The sequence below is a fragment of the Hakea prostrata genome, chromosome 5 (genome assembly GCF_041222555.1).
Source record: "Hakea prostrata isolate BN-2017 chromosome 5, UWA_Hpros_2, whole genome shotgun sequence".
NCBI classification, from domain to species: domain Eukaryota; kingdom Viridiplantae; phylum Streptophyta; class Magnoliopsida; order Proteales; family Proteaceae; genus Hakea; species Hakea prostrata.
This window is the reverse complement of record NC_142604.1, coordinates 4,614,913-4,637,743: the sequence shown is the minus strand read 5'-3', so window position 1 is coordinate 4,637,743 and position 22,831 is coordinate 4,614,913. Positions and strand designations below refer to the sequence as shown.

Genomic DNA, 22,831 nt, shown 5'->3' with positions numbered 1-22,831 from the left:
CAGTTAGTGAAGAAATGTGAGAGCATATAAAATGGAGATGCCATGCTCACTTGAGTATGGAGCAGGAAGAGGAGCCCTCGAAGCAATCCTACGTCGCCATTCTAAACCTGGTTGGCAAGACCTTGGCTACAACTTCCTGTATACAAGATTGAATGTTCTATGGAAACCGAGAGGGCAACTCGATCCGATCGATGTTGGTTATGATTTTTACATTGCCAAGTATAGGTTGTAGGAGGATTTTCAGTGTGTTCTTTCTGAGGAACCATGGATTGTTTCGGAGCATGACTTATCCATTAGAAGGTGGGAGCCAAATTTCAATCCTTGTAAAGCAGAGTTGAACAAAACTATGCCATTTTCTGGGCTGTTGTGAGACGACGTTGCATGTATTGTGGGACAGCAACTATGTTGCCCATAGCTAGTGGCTTCTGCTGGTTCCAGAGGTGTATGGATCCCATTTTTTTGGGAAGTGATTTATCATGGTGGTTCCAGTCCTATTTGGTGGGTTTTTTTTTATCGTTGCAAAACTCAAGTAGGCCACTGAAGTTCCTTGTGGATGTGGAGAAACAAAGATGTTCATGAAATTAACTTTAACAGACCTAGCAGTGGTCAGTAGCTTATAGAAGGCTATTTACAGAGAGGGATGGAGGCTTGGGCAGTCTGTTCAAGGCTGGTGTTGCAGTCAGGAGGCATAGAGGTTGTCATGAGGTGACCGATGTGGGATGGCTGGAATGTAATCTGAATGCTGCCATTGGGGTTAGGGGTGACTTTCCTAAGGTTGGGGGCCTCTTCTATGACAGACCTGGTCAGTTTTTGGGTCGTTTCATAATGAAAATTCTAGTGTGCCAAGTGGTAGAAACTGAACTAAGGGTCATATTGGAAGGGCTCAAGCTTGCACTGAACATGAACTTGTCGGTGCAAGTTGAATTGGATTCTCTCAAGGCCATCAGACCCGTCATGTGTCAACACCCGATTCGACGAAATCAAGAGTCTTGCCGGCGCAGGAGGACGTGCTAGGTTTGCGCGTGTTGGTCATGGGACTAATGAGACTAATGATTGGATGTCAAGGCTCCTCTGTAGAGGGGAGTGGGGGAGACAATTGGATGTTCTTTCCAAATTGTCCTCCAGGTTTAGAGGAAATTCTAAAGGCAGATCTTGAGCTAGTTCTTGACAGTGAGCATGGCTAGTTTTTACCTTCCTTTGCGTCCTGCGCTTGTGCCTCCCCCACTCTCACCCCAGAAAAAAAAATAATAAAAAGGAAACCATTTCATGTACTTGAGATCCAAGGAAAGGAGAATCGACCAGAATCAAGATTGACATTCAGCTCATTGACTGACTTCAATTCCGATCTGCTGATTCAATTATGGGTTTAAAATCCATTTGAGACTCCAAAGAAGCGTGAAAGAACACGTGAAAACAGCTTATCGTCCATCAGGATTGTTCCCAAACACTTAGTACCAAACAGTCTCAACATGTAAAACTAAGAATTTAGAAGTCAATAAGAGTTGATCACAATAGACGCATAATCTGATAGACCACGAGCATGCGATAGCAAGGCCCAATCTGCAGCTCTTGCTGATACCTCCAAGTACTACAGTATCAATACAAATAATCAAGCATCATTTATGAGAGTAGATTCCGATGGACACTAGCTCTATGAACGGCCATGAGCATGCAATCACTAATAGCATGGCTGAATTGCCTCAAATGAATGAGCGGCAAAAACCATCTCTCAACTAGTTTTGTTAAAAAAAAAAATTGGGAGTCGCTGTGCTAGGATCAACAATCAACCAGTTCTCATGATTATGTGGACGCCACTATCAGTATCCACAATGTCGCTAATCTCGCCAACTTTCAGAGCATAGGTTGCTTCTTCGAAAGGCTTCTGCATCTGACCTTTGCCAAAAGGACCTGCAACAACAATCAAAGGCAATTTGCATCAATACTTGAGCATCTGATGATGGTAGCTTGTCTGTATCATAGAAACTAGTTATTGCATAATATGTGCAGATACACAGACCCCCGCCACCAGGGGGGCGCTTTCCTTCCTCTTTTCTTTTTGGGCTTGGTGATGAATGAAGAACTGACTAATAAAAATTTAAAAATATAAAAGATACCACCACAATAACAACTTCTTCTAGAGGTCATCTGAAGGCATTTTGAAAAAAAGAAAGAAAGAAAGATAAAGATGCCAAATCACATCCACTGGGTCATCAACGTTTAGATGATCCTACATACAATGTTTCGTTCTTAGTGAATTTTTTTTTTTTTTTTTGGGGGGGGGGGGGGGCAAATGTAAGTATTGAACCCATCAGAATGGAATCCTTATCTTCCAAGCATTTCAAATGATCCACAGAAAGTTTCTTATCTATCTATTTATTGTACGTGATTGATCATATTGTTCTCTCCCTAATTTTTGAAGTCCTTTCACTAAGATGTTGACAAACTCGTCACTTGGAAATGCTCATTTTTAAGCAAAGGCTCTTATCAGAGTTTGTACAGTATAATCAACTAAATTTATTCTTATAAAAAAACAAAAGCTGGTTCCAATAAGTAGTTAGGGAAGCAACGTTCAGTTTCTAAGCACGCCTAATTTATCAGATAAGAATATTAGATACCAAGAGTTCCTATTTAGGGTAAAGCAGCTGTCATGAGATCACAGACAGGAGATGAGTAAATTTAGGCTATACCCAATAGATGATGACAAGGTCCATGAAGAATCGACATACACTGATTAGTCTTGTGTTAATTAGCCCAAATATCTAGCGACATGAAATTAGTTTTTATTCCCATTAGTCCATGAAGGTCCATGGATGAATATTCACTTCGACCACATCTAGTAAGAATGAACTGAACAGCTGAGATATCATTTCTAACAAAAACTCCTGATGACAACGGAGAGCATCATCATAAAACACAGATGGGATCCCACCACCTCAGCTCATCTGTCCAGAAAGACAATGTGGTAGTTTGCCTCAAGCCACAGCTTATGCATCCATTACCATGCTAGGTGGTAGAAAAATCTATATAAAAAGAAAATTCTTAGGAAGCAGATATAATCCATAAATTAGGTTCAGAATACTAATAAAAATTCTCACCAATAAAAAATTAAGGTTAGCTTTACCAATCTTATTCCCATATCCCAACATTTCAAGATCATCCTGTTGTAAATTTCAGAAAACTACTCCTCTGCAATTGTTTCTTCACAGGTCATTCTTGTGAATAGATGAACCATCTCAATTGAACTCCCCTTGTCCTATCACCCAACTGCACTACTTGAAATGCTTTCAAATGAATTTCTGAATATACCATTTCTACACCTGCCACTGGACCATCTCAACAATACTTGAACAATTAAGGCATCTAACTTTTTCCCATTGTACAAAACCCAAACCCTTAACAACTGTGGCCATTAAGCCTTTAACATAAAATTAAGACACTCAGTTTTATGTAAACATGCTATAATAATAAGACAATCATGGAAAACAAACCAAAAAAGAAAAAAATCCTCACCGTTTCATCCACCTGGCCCATGATACCAGGAACCTTCATTCTACCAGAAGTACTCACTCAAGCACTCAACATGGCCCATGATACCAGGAACCTTCATTCTACCAGAAGTACTCACTCAAGCACTCAACAGAAAACTACCAACTTGAATCATTAAAGTTCATGCCCTTTAAACTCTTCCAATTCAACTTAACAAACCCTCTCCTACTCTCCATTCAACCCTAATTAAAAGTAACTGTTTTTATGAGGTGCCATTACCTTTATAGGCTATTTCAATACACTACGACAATTAGTGTGTATTGAATATCCAAGGATCCAGACTATCGTATAAGACGTAGACCAGATCTGTGTTTGAAGAAGCAGAGACAATTGGGCAATCTGGGAGCAAGGTCTATTACCTTCATGACCGGATTTTGGTTGGCAACAGGGGGTTCAAGTCTCCATTGAAACAGTCGACTTTAAGATGATCCAAGGATTGATGCAGATGAGTCACCAAATTGGGCTTGTTACCTTTGGAGTAACTCTAGGATTGGGTTCTATACAAGCTGGGGCTTTGATCCTGGGGGTTTTAATTGTAATAGGTCACTTTTAGGGGTCTGAAATAGTGGCAATTAGGTTGCACACGGTATTATTTCCCACGATTAATATATTGTTGGTGTTCTGAAGCAAATCAAATTTTCTGGGTTGAACCAGTGGTTCAATTTAAGTAGTTTTAGGAAAATCCTTTTTGGCTTAAGGAATTCATTTTGAGTCTATTCCAATTACCTAGTGAGTTTAACTCTTTAAGTTAAGGATCTAGGTCTTCCCATTTTACATTAGGAGTCTATTTTAAAGTCTCTTGTGTAAAATTGTATGGGGCAAGTATCGAAATGATTTTTTTTCTTTTCAATTTAATGAAAAGCTTTTTGCCACTTCTCTCCTCTTCTCAAGTGACGATTTTGTCTTGAGTTTGATTGAGGTTGGTGGGATAAGTTTCTGATCTAATTGATACGTTGTAGAGTGAAGTCCAAATTGTTCACTGATGGGGTTGGTGTTTGATCCATCTGATACTTTGTAGGGTGAAGCTTGGGTGGTTGTAGTTAAACCTCTCCATGTTCTTGACCAAGATTTGATTTTCATTCAAGTTTGTTCAAACAACCTGCAGCTAGATTCTTCTGCAACAAGTTACTACATCCCATAAGTCTCCTTATAATTCTGAATGGCCCCAAACCCCAACTTTCCCACTTTTCTTTGAAAGATTTGATTTTTATTCAAGTTTGTTCAAACAACCTGCAGCTAGATTCTTCTACAACAACAATAAATTTACTACATCCCATAAGTCTCCTTATAATTCTGAATGGCCCCAAACCCTAACTTTCCCACTTTTCATTTTCAATTAGCCCAACATCAGAATCCTGTCCAGATCTGTCCAACCAGCCGTGAAACACCAAACTTAGACCTAACAGACTCTTATCCCATTCGAGGACTTGATCTAAAGCTCAGCCCATTCAATTCATTAAAACCATGGCAAACCTCATTTAACCAATTCCAAAGAAACCCAGAGTTTCATCCAAAACAAACCGTCAGCAATCCGAATTATCTAAACTCCGACTGATTACCCCCAGTCCTAACAAAACCATTTGGGTACGATTGGAAGCTGATCAGCCAAACCCTAGAATTTCCACATTATTCTCTTTCCAAACCCAAAACCCTAACCATAGATTGCTGTCATATCAACTTCAGTTACTTACCACCATTAAAACATCATAAGACCAACACTGTAGACTTCCCCACAATCACTTGGTATAACCCTACTTTTAAACGTTAGGTCCTATCAAACTCTAAGCCCAAACCCAGCTTTTTTAACCCATTTAGACTGCTTGTCCCATCAATCTAGGAGTACATCACGCATTCCTCATAATAGTGGGATGTAACAGATCCCATTCAAGCAGCAGCTGGAACTCTTAAGAAGCACTCATAACTGACAGGAGTACGAACTTCCCAAATCCAAACACAAAAGAGCAAATATGATGCAGTGCATTAATAACACCAGAGAAGAGGGTAAAAGAGTAAAATACCCACTAGACTACAGATGATACATATCAGGTCAAAAAAATTGCACAATTAAAGTCAAAATCTATTTCATGCATCCTATACTGTTAAATTAAGTTTTCCATAACAATAGAATCAGTTTGGTCAATTCAAGATAAAAAAAAATGCATCTCAGCATTATGAAAGTCCGTTATTCAAATTAAATTGATTTTGGATATGTCCTCCAAGAGAGATTCTTCAATGTCACAAAAGTAAAACAACAAACAAACTACATGGCTGACAAACAGAGAATTGTTAGACAGTAAAATCCAGGGACCAGATCTGATTTTTGACTTGAAAGAATTCCCAAATTATATTCTTTTCTGCCTTACTAATTGATTCCATAGGTAAGGTTGCTCCACTGCCTAATTTTGTCTTTATTAGTCAATGCTCTAAGTAAGATTGCTCCATTGCAATCAACTGACTGTCAATTTGCGTAAGGAACGGCCTCCTACATTATGAACCATCCAGTCTCTGCAGTGATAGAAGCATCATGCACTGCGTGTTTACCCTCCCCTTTAATTAACGATATAAATAAAACCCCCAAGATCTGCAGCATGCTTTAACAAAGCGTTGGCAAAGAAGTATAAAAAGTTTGAAAAAAAAAGAACGATCTAACTTTATGCAGGCAACGGAGGGCTTCATCAATAAGCCCCTCAACTAAGGCAGGAAAAATAATGGAGAGAAATGGAAGTCGTTTGGTATTGAAAGGTCCTATTCACCAAGATAACTATACAAAATAAAGAACATAAGAAATTACAGATACATATATTGAAACCATATTAATTTTGAAAGGAAAATCTTCATATTTCAACAAAATAATACAAAACGAAGACATTTGTAGAAAAAACCGAGTGCAGACAGACACTCGCGACGCAAAGAACCTGGTTAAGACTTATCATGCACAATACCCAAAATTAAAGAAATCTAAACAATCCCTAAACAAAGCTGTTCTATTCAATTCATGGAAACTATAGGAATCTATAACCAAATAAAGACCAGACGTGCAGAGATAGAATTCCCAGTAGAAACCACAACTTTCTACTACCCAATAAATATAAAAGTTAAGAAAGAGGAGAAAAGGAAGGTTGTGAGGACCTAAATCGCCACCGCGTTTGGCGGAACTGCAATCTGAGTGGCGAGAGGCGATGTCATCGAACTTGGCCTTTCCGGTCACGATATCTTCACGAAAGGCCTTGAGCTGAGAGACGGCACTTTCTCTGGTGGTGTTCATGATGATGGTACCTTCTGGATCCTTCCAGGAAGCTTTCCTTCTAGAACCTTGGTGCTTGATAAGAATATGAGAAGCCCTCACTTGACTGGATTTCGACATTTGGATCTTCTTTCTGTGATGCTGCTTCTGCTTGTCCTTCTCCTTCTCCTTCTCCGGTCGATCCGATGAATCCGAATCTTTCTTCCTCTTCCGATCGTTACCTATCTTTTTCTCCAGTTTAAACATAAACCAAACAAATGAAACCTGAAATTAGTAGCAGAGCTCGATCCTTCCTGCTTTCTTTCTTCTTATGCCAAGAGATCGATCGATTGATCACTGCGGTCTATATCTTCCAATTCTTCAACCGTCTATATGAAAGATTTAATGTGACTGGTCACTGGTAGGACTTCGCAGCACTTCGCATCTGGCTGGCGTGATTTTTATTTATTTTATTTTTTATGCCCATTTCGGGTATTAGAACAGAATCGTGTGAATTCGTAAGAGATAACCGGACACGACACGAAACGATACGCACGAATATATTCGTGCAGCGACACCACTCGCCTCTCTTGGTTGCACTGCATTCAGATGCGATGCGGTTCTCGCCGGCCGTCCCGGTCTCTCTCCCGTCGGCCTTGGTGTCCCCTTTGTCTTTTTTTTCCGTTTTTTTTTCCTGTTCTTGTTTTGTTTTTTTTATTTCTTTATGATTTCACGCTCGCATAACTATTTTTTCGAGTTCCTCTCTTTCACTATCTTCTTCCCTTAGAATATAGGGGCAACATTGAAATTGGATAAATAAAAGCTAATTGAGTCTAATAGTGTTAATACATGGTAATACTTGGTCTGATTAATAAATTAGATGCTTAAAAAGTGGCATTAATATTAGGGGATAATTCAGGGGTGGTGCTGAAAATTTCCTTATTATTTCAACCCCTTCCCTATGTTATTAAAGATCATGGTTTTAGGATAGATTGCCCAAGGAGACTAGAGCCAAAATATTAATACAAAAATGGTTGGGATAGAAGTTGATAAGATCTATTTAAGATGCATATCCGCTTATTCAAAGAAAAAAAAGACTAATCATGTACTTAGCATGCCAAGCATGATACATCCCGTTAATAAACAACAAAGAAGGTGTTTACACCTCAAAAGGCTTAAACTCAAAGTTCAACATATAAGTATTGAGTATTGTGTTGTTCAAGTGATTTTAAGAGATGTATCATCTCGTATCGAGCATTGTATCGTACTGGTCAATATGTTTTAATGCAATGTAATAGAGATGTATTGACTAATATTGTATTGGTTATATCCATTACAAATACATATTATAAAATATCATATCTTATCATGGGATGCTTTAAACCTTACTTAAACCTGATTACCAAGCCATTAAACATTAGAGTTCCTAATCAGACTTAGAAAATATTATTCCTCCCCCAACCCCCTTTTTGCAAATCCGGATCATCTCCCCCTCTGCGCTCCCCCATGGCTTCCTGACCACAAAAACCAATGGGTCCCACTGGTAAAAATTTTTTTCCTTTTTTTTCTTCCAAAAGTGTTTTTCACCGTGAGCCCCACTGATCTTTGTGGTCAGGAAGTGTCGGGGTCACTGATCCAGACTCCTTTTTTTTGGGCATGTGGGGTAGAACTGTGAAGTGGTTCAGCAGACTGCTAGAAGTAACTGGAGTAAGCCCACGGCTAAACCATGTTGATCCAAGCTCTGTCAACTAATTGACTGCATCCATTCACTTAAAAGAAAAGGGCAAACCCCTGACGGAATTCGAAAAACAATTTTCTTATGTAGCCTTACCTCAACAGTCACTGCTAGGAGCTGTTTTGATACCTTGAGCTCATTGTGCTACTGTGGTCCACTGACCATATATATTCACTGATTTCACAAACAAATTCTTGACCATGGGAGAGAACATCTTTGCACTATTGAAAGCTCATTTCCTTCTGATTATAAGCTTGGGATAATGACCATTGTACAAAGATATTATACACTCTGAATCATTACTGGAAAAAGATTTGTAGCAACTTAATTCCTCCACTTTTGGCACTTTTGGGCGATCCAAGCTTCCAGTATTTTGGGTCAATACTATTATGTGGATATAATCAACACTACCACATCTTGCAATCTATTCAGACTTTCAGTATCCTACAATAATGATAACATACCATCCACATTCAACTGGGAAAACAACAATTGACGAATAATTATTTTGTATCAAGGGTTTGTGAAAATCCTTCTTGACAGCCTCTGTGTCACCCCTCATCAACCATTAGAAGATGCAAGTTGAATCATAATCCTTAAGCAGGACAAACAACTAAAAAATTGCAGAAATTTTCAATGAAGTATCATGATCTACCAAAACTACAGTGTCTATCACTATGCATTATTGGAAATCAACAATCAGGGTACTGAACTTCAGTGCTTCCCCTTAGCCTCAGCCTTCATTTGCGAATTTGCCTTTGCCTGAGTGAAAGAAAACACATTTGCAATAAGAAAATAATGGGAAAATATCTATTCTATACTAGTAGTAAAAAATTGAATAAAGACATACACTCAAAGATAACAAAAAGAGACCTTAAAACAATTGGCAATAACTAAAAAGGAGAAAATAGATGAATGGAGGACTTCCTATTAGACATCCTTCAGAATTAGACCACCTCATTTCAAGGTATCTACATAAAAAACAGGTTCCGCATCTGAAGCTGTTTTGCAAGTCAATCAAGCCTTGATTTCCAGGGCAGATAAGCTTAGGATGAGATACAGTATGTGCTTATAATGATTTAACCAATCAGTCACAGCCTAATAGATGATAGTTCAGGAACACCCATGTGAACGTCCCAGTGAATCAACTACCTCAAAAGGAACTGAGAAATAAGAAGCTTTGCATTGCTCTGTGATGGTTAAACAGGGAATAATGTCCCAGTTAGCACATGATATGCTAAAACGCTTTGCTGAAATTCCAAATTGAAAGAAAGAAATTGTATTATGACCAGGATCATCTCACAAGGATTACCGCCACTTCATGCAAATCATTTGACAATTATCAAGTGTATCTGCAAAAATTGTCAGCTTCCCAATTTATTATCTTCCATATTTGGCTTATAGGTCTGGAGGGTTTAATCCTCCATACAGGTCATAGTATCACAGCCTTTAGAGAAAAATTCATTCTTCCCTGTCCCTAGCCAGATATCTGATTCCTCTCACATTCATGCCAGAAGCACATCTTAAAATGATAAAGCAAACAAGTTTCATCCGACTTAGGTTTTCCAGTAGAAATAGATGGGGTCACAATGATTTCTCCATCCGAATATAAATGTTTTGAGTATAGAGGTGAGAAAGAGCTTATTGAACCAGATAACATTGCACCCAAAAATGGCAAAGATTTGCAGTAAGAAGTATATTCCCCACCAAGTTTTCAAGCGATCCCAAACAGGTTATCTACAGTATTCCAAACTACCAACCTTAATTACCAAGAAAAACAAATGTCTGTGCAAAGAATGCATCTGTTTCCACTTTTAATGCCAGTAGCAGTCGAAGCATTTGGACAAATAATACATAATAGAAACCCATACTGAGGCAGATAATTTACAAGGAAAATATCATTTCTCAAGTCAAAATCTCTAACAATAATCCGACAAGAAATCAAGACTACATTTCCAACAATAATCCAATGAAATAAAATTTCAGCGATCGGAGTCAAGGTTAGATGCCGAAAGAATCTAGAATATGTGAAAAGATTGGTAAAACAGATCCAGAATTAAAATTTGAAGAGAGTTGATCAGGGAACGATGAAGGAACCTTGAGATACTTGAATTTGACGGCACCATAGACGAGACCAAAAGTAAAGGCCGATGCACGAGCCACCTGCAACGAAATAAATCAGATGGAAGGAAGACAATTAATGTGGCAAACGAAAAACCGTAGCGAAACGAACTTGCAATAGAAAGAGTGAGAGGATACCAGAGCGAGAGTGCTGGTGCCAGAGTAAGGCCCTGGAGGCGGCGCCATTGATGATTTGCAAGATCTATGGAGAGCTAGAGAAGGGAAAACCTCACAGAGCTCAGCCCTTTTAGACCTTGAAATAGTTCCAAGAAAGACTAATCTTGTTAACTCATCGATTATAAATCTACTGGTGAAATACCAAAATACCTCACGTGTTTGCCTATAATTACGGTTATACCACTGCCAAGTAGAACTAGTCTCTTGGTCGTTAGGGGCATGATAACGTAAAAACGACTTCTTCTACCTTTTTTTTTTTTATTATTATTTTTCTCTGAACTACTTGTTTTCATCCAGTTTCATTTTTGTCATTCAAAGATTTTGTCTGGCTAGTTATTGGATTGAAATTCTTCTAGGTTGACCTGCTCTTCGATCCAAATAGCAGCAATTTTCCAACATTTTATTGTTTCTTGCTGCCTTGGTACATCTTTCTCTTTACCTTAGTCGCAATGGAGTCATTTGCAGCTACCACTACATTGTCCATTCGTCTGGTACAACCCAGTCTCATTACAATTGTTGCATAAGAATACATAATCTTCTGATTTTAAGTTCTTTATTTCTCATGGTAAGGAAGATATGCAATGCTTTATCAGTGACATCTGAACTTGCAAATGTAATGCTTTACCTTGTGATTTTGTATGTACTTGCAACTTTGCAATCTCACTGTTTGCACTTAGCATTTATCACATGAGACAGCTTTGTTCTACACTAATGGAGCCCATAAGGATCCCAAACATAGATTTGTTTCAGGCTTCTTAGAATAGGTGGAAAGCCATCTAACACTTCACTTGCAAATAGATGATAAAAATCTCTCCAATTAAGGTCCTCTGTACAAGAAGTTGCAGTACCGCAATAGGTAGTTCACTTAGGCTGCTAAACTAGATTACTTCTATCCAGTAACTCTGCTGAAACAACAACAATAGCAGTCTGCATGCATTTAACTATATTCTCTGAGACACAAGAGGTACAGTATAATTCATTCTCTTTCCAAGATAAAAGGGAGAGAGGAAGGGGGGGGGGGGGGGGTGTTAATTCACTACCACTAATTGGCTGGTTAATGCCGTAAAGGCGATGGAACATATTCTCCTCTCATACCTTCATTTCAACAATCCAATTCCTAATGTATCGAATGTGAACTATTGACCTGATTAGATAGACAGAGCTCATGGGAGGATCGACTTCCACCGGATATCTGAAGCTTCCATCTATCATCAAGCATGCTTGGTATTTGTACAAGAATCAGGTGGAGCCATTCCATGCATGGCCAGCATCTGATAAGGGATCCTTTGTCCCCTCTACAAACTGTTGCTGATAATCTGCACACCCTCTTCACTCATCTGTTGAACTTCAGATGGTGATAGAATTCTGATGCAGCGAACACAACTCACAAATTCCCTGCACGCATTAGAATTGTTATATTAGCTCAAGGGTTTTAGGGCAGACAAAAACTAATGAAATAATGCATGTCAGTTTGCCTATTTAGAATTTTTCTTTTCTCTTTTTATCATCAGTTTGTCCATCCAGAGCATCCAGAGTTCAACTGCTATTGCTTTTACTACAGTGCCATCTGAATTATAAGACTACCTACCATACCAGAGCAGATCAGTTAATTCTGATTCTAAGCCTCAATAAATCCCCAGATCAATTAATTCTATTCATCCAAGCAACACAGATCCCCATATGGAATGATTACAGAAAGAAAATATTCAGCTCAAAGATTAAAACAAAAAAAGGGTTAATTTTTTACTTTATTTTCTTAAGTTCCAACTACTGCCCATTTTAGCTGCTGTCATTAGAACATATGCACCTATTCATAGCAGAAGAAAGATGACTTACTCCCATGGATCATCCCCGACTAGAAGAACATCATTCTCATAGTCAACATAAACAAGTTTCCACCCAGAACCTCTTGGATCATCAAGCAGCCCCTCAAGCCCAAACATAGATGCAATTGCGCTACGTAGTTCCTCATAATTAGTAAACCTTGTAACATCAATAGACCTTCCCACAGAACCTATTTTCTGGACCTGTAAAAGCAAAATAGGCTCAAACACCAATGGGGATCAATGAATATCAACTTTTTGGTAAAGAAGCCAGAACTCATTAGGCAACTATACACAAATGGCAGCCATCAATGGCAACCATTGGAGACTGAAAACACTGTAGTGAGGACTGAAAAGCCATCCTGCTAACCTAATGAAAGTAACTGAAAAAACAGATACCTTTTGTTAGAATATTTATTTAATCAAGTTCTCCTTAAGCCAGAGTAGAGGAGGGATTCCTTCACTAATGACCATCAATGGCCTTGGGTGGGTCAGTTTTCACTTCCAAGAAATAGGGAGCAGTTGGAAGTAATAAAACACTCTTACCTGATGAAGAAGAAAGAAAGAAAAGAAAAGAAAAAGAAGAAGAACTCTTTAAACACTATGGCTTTTGTATGACTGAACCAGGTCTGGCGTAAGCCTCTATGAAGCCCCAACATGGTGAAGCCTACCAACATGTACCCCTTGAACACTCAAAACCTATGAATTTACCAAAGACATGGTTTGAATTCACACCTTTGTATATGTTCGCCGGGTCTGAGATACTTGATGCCATGAGCCTTTCTGCAAGAGACTACTCTCATCAAAATCCATATTGCTTAAAGATGTTGCACCTGAGTTGTCTGTAAACTCTTGGAAAGAGAAGCTCCGAGAATCTGCTAGGCATGCTGATGTAATCTGAGACTGAACATCCTGGGTTGTAGTGAAGTTACCAAGCAAGCAGTCACGAGGACTCTGGAAAACAGCATCGGTTAAGCAACCAAACCCATCCAAGACTGTGCTGGTCACACAAGAGGGATCAACCACAGTGCTCTCATCATTGCTTACATCCAAATGAAGACCACTGTATATATCACTCTGGTTATTACTTTCTTCAGATGGATATCTCAATCCACATGAATTGGATACACTATGAAGGGCAGTTGAATCTTGTTGCTGAGATGGAGTAAGTTGAATTTCTTGAGGTAGAAACCTGAATAGTGGACTCCATATCTCTTGACTCAATGGAGGCAAGCTTGGGTTAACAACTTCTGGGTAAGCCAAGGAACTATCTTGCTTATCAAACCCTGCCAGGGATCCCGATTTCAGATTCTCTGCAGGTGATTGGAAATTACAAGATTGCAAGACCCAATCATCAGCATCCAAGTAACGAGATGAGAAGTCACTAGGGTAGGACAGCAAGCCATTCTGATTGGTTGCATCCAACTGCAGTGCATCAGTTTTAAGTGGGACACCAGTATTTGGTTGCTGCTGCTGAGGAAAACCTCGGCCTGTCTGCAGCTGCAAAGCCCCCTGATTCAAGAATAATTCATTTACAAGGTTTGGAGAATTTGTGGAGCCCTCACTAATTTTGACTTGACTGCAGTTCTCCAAGTAAGGCAATTCACTCTGCTGGTCTGTAGCAACCATAGATGCTGATTCCAGTTTCTCGATGTGTGTCTGGGTTGATAATTGTTTTTTAAATTTATTTTGATGTTGCACATTTTCACCCAAATATGCTTGTAATGCCAAATTTGCATCTATGGTGGATTGCAGATTGCGGCAGTGCTGAGGAGGATGCTGATTTTGCACCAAAATGCTGTCTGCATGTTGTTTAGGTTTCAGTTGGACTGAAGTCTGTTTCAGCAATTCTGCCTCAGGTACTGGAGTTGATTTAGTTACACTAGCAGGTAGGGCAGAGGACAAGAATCCATCAGGACTAGTGTTTTGGGATCCGAGAAGCATCTTCATCAGCTTTTCTGAACCTGTCATGGAACATGGAAGATCAGTTACATTTCCTGGTACCCATGCAAATGATCTTCTCATGAGATTTCCCCATTGCATTTCTGCCCCCGATACCACAGAAAATCAGTTATCTTAGAATCCCATCAGCTCTCAAACAGAATATGAAGATGGACTCACCCACATATCCAGGATATAATGGTTGTTTGAGGCCAGGAGTAAGCGACGGAAAAACAAAGAGACTTTCAGGGGTCTCTATCTCCCATAAACTAACCCTATTCTGCATTTCTCCACATCCAGTTTCATCCCATTCAACCTAGACATAAGACAAGAATGCACCTAAGTAAGAAACCAATACAACCACCACGTTTTCCAATATACTCTTTGACCTGAACTTCAATTGAATCGAAAAGAACTAGGTTCAATTACCTGAAGATTCCTCCATTTTGAGCCAGGCCACCCCAAGGGGTCCAAGTCACTGATACTGACAACTGTGCCCATGTGTCTGAGTAAAGAAGAGAATGTTAAAATCTATATAAACATGCATAAAAATATATGATAAACACCCAGCACCAAAGAATTAATATCTCAACATTGAGCAGAAGCAAGATACTGCAGCTCCCTCAGAATAATATTAAACAGTCCCATATGAAAGCGATGGCAGCTGCTCTTATGATTTGGTCAATGAGCCAATTCGAAAACATAAAAACAAAAACAATCAACAGGAATCTTCTAAAATTGGTGACTAGGAACATTACCTGCGCTTACCCGAATCTTCCGTCTCAAACATCATTCCAAATCTCCTACCAACTGAAACCTGGCTACCATAGACAGCCTTTTGATATTTGGCCAAAGGAATGACGAACTCTGAAGGGCATGCCCTAAGAAGACACATGAAAAAAATATATATAAATGTTAAAAATACACCACAAATTCCAAGCCCGGTCCCAACTTAATGAGGTCAGTTTCATGATCCAATAAGAGATTGTAGACTATGCATACACATGCACCATTTACAAGTGTCTTTCTCTTTTTGGGTTTGGCAGGAGGGGGGAGGCAAAGTATTTTCTTTTGATAGCTCAGATGCCTTGTAAGATATATTCTGAATGAAGTATTGCGAAACATACCTAGGGTTGTAGAAAACAGTAAAGGGGCTTTGATTAGCAACAGCATGGGCTGCAGCTGCGAGGACCCCAATGTGCATGCTATCAGCTGAAATTACTGATGACGGCATTGCATTTTGCTGACGGTTTGCACGCCTCACACCCAGTAGTAACTGTGACTTCTCGTCTCTTTTTTTTTTAAATAAAGAATATACTTTAGTGAGACAGCGCAGGACACTTACAATATGATCTAGGTTATCAACATACTAGAGTCTAGAGAGAATTTTATCATTAACATCCACAAGCTATATCTGTGCCAAACCAATGAGGCTTACTGACGTGAAACATCACAAACAATGTCTCAACTCTCAAGCACCACAAATACAATATTTAGTGAAAGGAGGACAGCTTTCCATTTTCAAATCTAGGACATCGATCCTGGTTAAGGATTTTAAGGCTACATATCACCACTAACTGTTAACCTAATTTATTTTCATTTTATTTTCTCATGCCTTCCTGGACTATGCATGTGATTTACACCAGGTTCACCCTTTTAGAGCATCTGGCTCCAACATAAATAAAAAATAAAATAAATTTTTCACATTAAATATGTTGATTGACCTACAAAGGGGTAGCTGAGTATCCTAAATTGACAAGAAACACAAATTACAATTAAGAGGTCATCAGTTGTGTCCTAGGTTAAAAGTTAAGTCAGTAGAGTCAGCTTCAAGTCCCAAAATAAATAACTTAGTCTATAAAAATACTCAGTCACAATCAAACACACAACAAAATCAGCGTGGTGCAAGAAATTGCTTCTAAATGTTAAACATGGCCTAGTGAAATAAGCCACCACAGTTTGACTGCAAATGAAAAAGAACTTTTCACACAAAACTAAAAGAACATAAAGTTGAAATCTGACTATATAAATGATGACTAGCAAACCATGAAACCTAGTTCACATAATAAAAATCAAAGCATCAAGAAAGGTGTCTGCAACTGCAGTTCCAACTCCAAAGCTAGGATTCATCTATCCCAAGGAGTTTGGAAATTAGAAAGCTGTTTTTTACAGAAACCCATAACTTACCTTGAAAATAGAACAGCATCACCTGCTCTAAGCCTTTTAGCACCCACAAACAAACTCCAACCAGTAGTTAGAAGATGCCGCTTTGGCTGCCCTACATTATGAAAACAACAGCAGAAAAGAAGCAGAAAGCATAAAAAGGCTGAACGAAAAAATGACTGCAAATTTGGAATGTGAATTGACAAGTAACAGTCTTAGTTCAGTGACTGAAGACAAAGGAAACTATGCACTTATCTACCAAGTGAACATCCACAATTATCCTCACCGCGGTATATGTGACGAAATGTCCACGTATTATCATGCAAATCTCGAACTACAAGCTCCTGGACTGGAGGTTGCATTGAATAGTCCTGAAACAGGTAAAATAAGAGAATCAGTTTGACACAACTCAATCTTCACGGGAAATATAATGGTTTCCCATTGACAGTGTAGAACCCTCACCAATGGAGGGAAGAGCTTTTCTGCTGCTCTGCGGGGAACAGAAAAGCCACCGTGCGTGCTTGTGTCACTGGCTGTGAGAGTCTTGCAGAAGAACTCAGTTGGATGCTTACCTGGCTTTAATCCAAAATCAGGAACATGGAATATATCCTTTTCCTGATCACAGAAGTAAAGCAACAATAAATTTAACCATTTATATGGTCTCACATTTGAGCAGCAAATTCTTGATTCATCAAGATGTAAAGGATAAAGGATGCAGCTTTTCAGGGAATAAATTTCTAGTCAAATTTAAAGTCAGCTGACTTACAGAGTCCAATGGTTGGAGACTCAACTGTGCATATATCTCATCAGTGTCTTTGTCTGCCTATAAATCAGATGGTTAAAAAGAGGCAATAAACCAGATATCATCACAACAGTGTAACAAGGCTACCTAACAATAAATATAATTTGATAAAATAAGGGGGAAACATATGGCATAAAACATACATGTAGTGTGACATCATGAATTTGGCACAGCAACTGCGATGAAAGATTTGGGTAGTTTGGAATACGAGAGCCAAGCATTCCTCTAGTTGATACAGCCACCTGTTGAGAAATTGACAAACACAAATTAATGGGCTCAAGAAAGATGAAACCAGGACTTCGTGAAATATCAACAAAGTAATTGCAACTGAAAAATTAAAAGCACAAAGAACAGGGTATTTAACATATTTCATAAACAGAAGACAAGTTAATACATTGTCATCAATTGTATCCACTGTCCCTTATGTACCACTGTACCCAGTGGGCCATGACATTAGAGAACCCAACCCCAATATGCTTCTGGTCAGAAGAGCTGTGGCAATGAATTACAATGCCAAGAAACCAGAAAGAAACAAGATCAGAGTAGTTTTTTCACCCTACTACTTTTATGACAAGGCTATGGATATTGGTCATCTACATCTACTCGAAGAAAGATTAAGAATGAAATATTATATGCATTCAGATGCAGGATAAAAACATTTATAATAGTGCTTAAGTAATTGACAAGGCATAAATTTCACAGAGATAAGAGGCACCCCCTCAAACGCCTGATGTCCCTCTTCAAGAAAATGGAATACTATGTTTTAGTCATCTTGAACTAGATCCTAAACCAGTGGACCAACAGAATTCTCCCCATTCATCTGTTGTTACCAGTTTTCTTTCCATCATTTAATCAACTATTAACTAATGTTCCAAACTGTTCATGAATTGTTGACAGAAACCACTCTCATCGAAGGCATCGCACAGCTAGATCTAGTTGTTGCCAACTCAAGCTGCTCTTCTAGTTTTGACTTCACGGGCAAGTTCGAGGGCATTACCTAAGCAATCAACTATGGAATGTCACATGACCATCAACTACGTATCTTACTGAAGTCTTCTAGATGACAACAAAGTAAGATATGCTTCATTAGCATCAGTGAAATTTGAATACAATCAGTGTACTTAGCTGTATTATAAATCAGTGAAATCAGAATTATAACTACTCCCTATGATTATTCAACAGCTGATCACCTGTACATGCTCTGGACTACCTTCCAAGTTAAGAGTTAGTGTGCGCGTGTCCATGTTTTCCATAAGCTATTCAAGCAGAGAAAGATGAGAAGCAGAAGCAAACCTGTTCACTGTGTCCTTGGGGAAAGTAGTACGCGAGGCTTCCAACCTGCGGCAAGGAAACAAGTGGTCCAGCGCAAGCGTGCCATAGCTCAGTGTTTATGTTCTTCCGCACCCCTTAAACCAACGATATGAGTGAACTTTCGTCAAATAGTTAATAAACTGAAATGGAAAATGATGGAAAATACTTCTTTTGGGGGAAGAAAAACAAATACTTCATCTCATTTCAAAAAGTTGCGAAGACAACGACCAAAAGAAAGCAGTGTCACCATTAAATTTGAAAGTCATATCAGTCATTGTTGAATTAAACACTAAGCGAGGTCACAGACCACAACAAATACACTAAGTTGACGAAACTTCGATTGAAGAGAACTAACCAGACTGATCTTGAATCTCCTTTAACATCATCTCTTGAACCAGAGAAGTAGCTCCATTAACGGATGTCATTCTTAGAATCCCCTCGCTGTTGCTAAACTACAATGGTGGATGAGAAGAAGTCTAGCTTTCTTAACCATCCCCAGTCAAAACTCCTGTTGCAGAAACCTTGTGACTCCAGCTGAACATCCAACGAAGACATCTGAAAATCTGATCTTCCGTTCCGGAAACCACAGGACAAACAACAATCACGTCTAGTATCTCATATTCTAGACAAAAGCTACAAATCCATGCCACATAATCTCATTTGCCCTGAACAAAGGCGAATGGAAGGAAAATTCCAAATGGACAAAATCCAAAACCAAGGAACAAAACCTGAAAAAGGCGAAGAGTAAAAAAGCGAGATTTCTTGTCAAAGCACGCGGACCGAAGTATGAGTGGACTGGATTAGCGAGTGGCGCTTCTTTTTCTTTTCATCTTTTCAACAATTACACCAGAGAGGGAAAGAAATCGACCTTTCAAGGAGAGATTGATTGATATATAATACAATATAATTGAGTATCTATCTATCGATTCCTTGGAATCCTTCGATAGACAGCTTTGTCCATCATTCCTGTTTTCAAACTTTTGCTTCAACACGCGAATGTATGCCATTGGTTATGGCTTATCTCTTAACATTACGCACTCATCTTGTTTACGGTGAATCCATTATAGACCTGTTACAGCTTTAAAGACTGGTAGAGAAAGAAACAAGAGACGGAGAAAACACGAAATCTGCACTGGTCCTACTGAGAACCTCAGCTCAGAGGGGGGAGAGAGAGAGAGAAAGAGAAGCAAGGAATGTCAAGATGGTGCACTTTAGCACGTATTGCGAGGCTCTGGTCAGTCTTCTCTGCTGAGCTTCGTTCCAAAGACTGCAATCTTCTTCTGTTCACACACATACTCAGTCAGTAATGGCAGAACAGCTCTCTCTCTCTCTCTCCTTCCTCTGTTTTTGGGTTCGCTCGCTTTTGGGTATAAAAATATGACCGTTTTTCACGCGTATGAATCCCGACAAACAAAAAAAGATGAGAGATCCATGATACAGGATAGACACGTGTCGGTTAAGGAAAGCCCTGATTCCATTTTTCACATTAAGATATTAATAAAAAATGAATAATAATGTGAGTTTATCTTAATCTCTTGCGTACGGTTATAGCCTGCTCACTTAACTAGTGCCACCTAGACCGTAATTATTCTTCAGTATTCTAATGACTCTAACGATGAAAAGCCTGAGTCTTTGCAATCCAAAATCCAAACCCTACTTCCCAAGTATCAAAAGGGATTATGAGTCATTCAGTTCGATTTAGATATACTTATATCTGGTGAACTATGAGAGAGAAAAACAAAATGTATATATATTGGTGGAAGAAATCCAAATTCCTTGATCACTTGAGCACATATGGTTTTTTTTTAAAGATAAATTCATAAAGCTTACATCTAAATATTAAATGGAATTATCAAATAGATTTTACATGAATTTCTTTTTTATTATATGGTGAAAAATCATTAGCGAAGTTGTATGGGCTCCCTCGAGAGATGATTCAAAATCTCAAGAGGGTAGTTTGAACTTACGACCAAATCATCTTGTTGTCATATTTTTCCACCACACTAAGAGTGTAATCTATATGTGAATGTTAACAAAATGTTGCTCCCGAATCTACTCTACTCTTGGTTTGGTTCAAAGATAATCTAAGTTAGCTTCAAATCAGTTGTTTGCACATAATAAGAACCGTAAAAGTGAGCTGCATTTGTGAATGAGAAACCACCTCAAATGATTTAGTCAAATTCCGGATAACACAATTCCTTATAGTGAGAAGTTAAAGTTAAAGCTCACTGAATCCTAAATCAAATTCTAATAAAGTAATTGCAAGGGAATTAATGTTTGCCTCATTTTATTTTATTTTTCTTTACCTTTATACAAATAAAGGGTCAAGATTGAGTGTGAAGACTAAATTGTTGCTCACGTGTTTACCAAAAAAAAAAAACTCACATAATTTTTTGATTTGACATGTGCATTTGTAAACTATAAACAAATTATCAGAAAATAATCCTAATGAGATTATGATAAATTAACACCCTCATAATGAACGTTAAGTACTCAAAGTAATGGAGTAGAACATTAAATACTTAATTTAATATTATGACACATCTTTAGTCAAACTCCAGTTGTCCTCCGTCTCCATACTATTTTTTTCGAAAAGTAACATCTCAAAAGATATATTTTAGTCACATATTCCTTCAGTATCTATGTCCACGTGACTTTATCATAACGATGACCTCCTTGAAAAGTCATTTGCCAGAAATAACATGTCCATCAATTTTCCCACACTCCTTAAACTTGATAAAAACCAAAACAACTCACACCAAACCGAATGGTCCATTTCGGTTCGTTGGTCTAAGAAATTATAGTATAACTCAAAACAAATCAAAGCAAAGACTCTTTGTAAATTTTATTGATTGTATGGTAAAAAAACATTAGACGAATATGCCACTTCCCCTATTCGGGAGGTGATGCAGACCGGTTTTTTTTTTTGGTAAAGAGTAATTTCATTCAAAAGAGGGGCATGGATTACACAAGACATCCTGATTACAAAGATCCAGGAGCCAAGAGTTGAAACAATGCCAAATTGTCCTATATGCCATGGACAAGACAATCCATGATAGAGAATCTGCAACACTATTTGTAGCTCTTTACAAACATCCCAAAAAAAATGTGAATAAAGTTTTCCTTTAGAGACCAAATATCCTCGATGATGCTACGGATTTCTAGAGGGGGTTGAAGTTAGAATCCACCAAAAAACCTATCAAGTTTGAGCAACCGGTCTCGATGAAGACATTATTCCACATGCCATCTCGGACCGGCTTAGTGTCTTCTGATTTCGTTACCTAAAAAAAATATTTTTTAATTTAAATTTGGGTTGCCACTTCCAAAACCGTCAATGCGGCCACGTGGCAAATACGTAGATACCTATGATTCTATGAAAACTTGTTTGACCAGGGAGTCTATTTCCAGAAGAGAGAATTAATCCCTTTCTTTCTTAAAGCGGTAAATAACTGAGAAGTGGGTCCCTCTACATACACAAGATGCACTGAACGGGATAAGATAAGAAAGGAGTAAAGCAGGGGATAAAGATTCAAAACTCAACGACTCACATTTAATAATAAGATGATAAATATCAAGTGAAAGAAAAGATTTCCCTCTTTTTATTAATTCAAAGAAGCATATTCTTTTCTTTGGTAGTCAAAGGAGCATCTTCTTTACCAAAAAAAAAAAAAAAAAAAAAGCATCTTCATCACAAGGCGTGAGAAAGAAACGGTTGAGAAATAACGGGCCAAAAATTGCCAGAAATGATGCGATGTGGCCGATAGATACTCCAATCTTTTTTATGCCGGAAGACAGAGTTAAAATAAACTTGTGGAGATGCGGGGTATCGATCCCCGTACCTCTCGCATGCTAAGCGAGCGCTCTACCATCTGAGCTACATCCCCTGTGTTGATATAATATCCTCCCCAATGTAGACCCACACTTCTATCCTGTAGAGTTTAGTTGTGAGTCGATGCATTGCAACCGAGATATGAGATGCTTATTACACA

At 38.5% G+C, this 22,831-nt stretch overlaps 3 protein-coding genes and 1 non-coding gene across 4 annotated transcripts; all 4 read right to left on the bottom strand.

The window, feature by feature from the left end:
- Window positions 1-1,351: 1,351 nt before the first annotated feature.
- On the bottom strand, window positions 1,352-7,233 carry LOC149014550 (peptidyl-prolyl cis-trans isomerase Pin1-like). The gene is made up of 2 exons (XM_089156161.1): window positions 6,676-7,233; window positions 1,352-1,908 (listed from the first exon to the last, which is right to left on the bottom strand). Exons 1-2 carry the CDS (start codon window positions 7,034-7,036, stop codon window positions 1,784-1,786), a joined length of 486 nt encoding a protein of 161 aa, XP_089012287.1. The 5' UTR covers window positions 7,037-7,233; the 3' UTR covers window positions 1,352-1,783.
- Window positions 7,234-8,719: 1,486 nt separating this feature from the next.
- LOC149014549 (uncharacterized) lies at window positions 8,720-10,918 on the bottom strand. Its single transcript, XM_089155718.1, has 3 exons — window positions 10,764-10,918; window positions 10,602-10,667; window positions 8,720-9,266 (listed from the first exon to the last, which is right to left on the bottom strand). Exons 1-3 carry the CDS (start codon window positions 10,809-10,811, stop codon window positions 9,219-9,221), a joined length of 162 nt encoding a protein of 53 aa, XP_089011844.1. The 5' UTR covers window positions 10,812-10,918; the 3' UTR covers window positions 8,720-9,218.
- Window positions 10,919-11,557: 639 nt separating this feature from the next.
- LOC149014548 (auxin response factor 5-like) lies at window positions 11,558-20,159 on the bottom strand. Its single transcript, XM_089156250.1, is given in 15 exon segments — window positions 11,558-12,103; window positions 12,106-12,197; window positions 12,639-12,829; window positions 13,361-14,589; window positions 14,747-14,882; window positions 14,996-15,071; window positions 15,325-15,447; window positions 15,694-15,858; window positions 16,754-16,844; window positions 17,016-17,100; window positions 17,192-17,344; window positions 17,496-17,552; window positions 17,675-17,773; window positions 18,825-18,937; window positions 19,198-20,159. Coding segments are annotated over 15 exon segments (2,742 nt in total). The 5' UTR covers window positions 19,268-20,159; the 3' UTR covers window positions 11,558-12,041.
- A 2,494-nt stretch (window positions 20,160-22,653) lies between these two features.
- On the bottom strand, window positions 22,654-22,726 carry TRNAA-AGC (transfer RNA alanine (anticodon AGC)). The gene has a single exon. It is a non-coding gene; the product is annotated as a tRNA-Ala (tRNA).
- Between the last annotated feature and the right edge of the window lie 105 nt (window positions 22,727-22,831).

What these genes read in the sequence shown, in the direction of transcription:
- LOC149014549 (XM_089155718.1), bottom strand. Translation starts at nt 10,811, where the DNA reads ATGGCGCCGCCTCCAGGGCCTTACTCTGGCACCAGCACTCTCGCTCTG. An exon ending in GCACCAGCACTCTCGCTCTG is followed by an intron (nt 10,668 to 10,763) that starts GTATCCTCTCAC and finishes ATTTCGTTGCAG; the next exon opens with GTGGCTCGTGCATCGGCCTT. An exon ending in TCAAATTCAAGTATCTCAAG is followed by an intron (nt 9,267 to 10,601) that starts GTTCCTTCATCG and finishes TCTTTCACTCAG; the next exon opens with GCAAAGGCAAATTCGCAAAT.
- LOC149014550 (XM_089156161.1), bottom strand. Translation starts at nt 7,036, where the DNA reads ATGTTTAAACTGGAGAAAAAGATAGGTAACGATCGGAAGAGGAAGAAA. An exon ending in CAAACGCGGTGGCGATTTAG is followed by an intron (nt 1,909 to 6,675) that starts GTCCTCACAACC and finishes TTGTTGTTGCAG; the next exon opens with GTCCTTTTGGCAAAGGTCAG.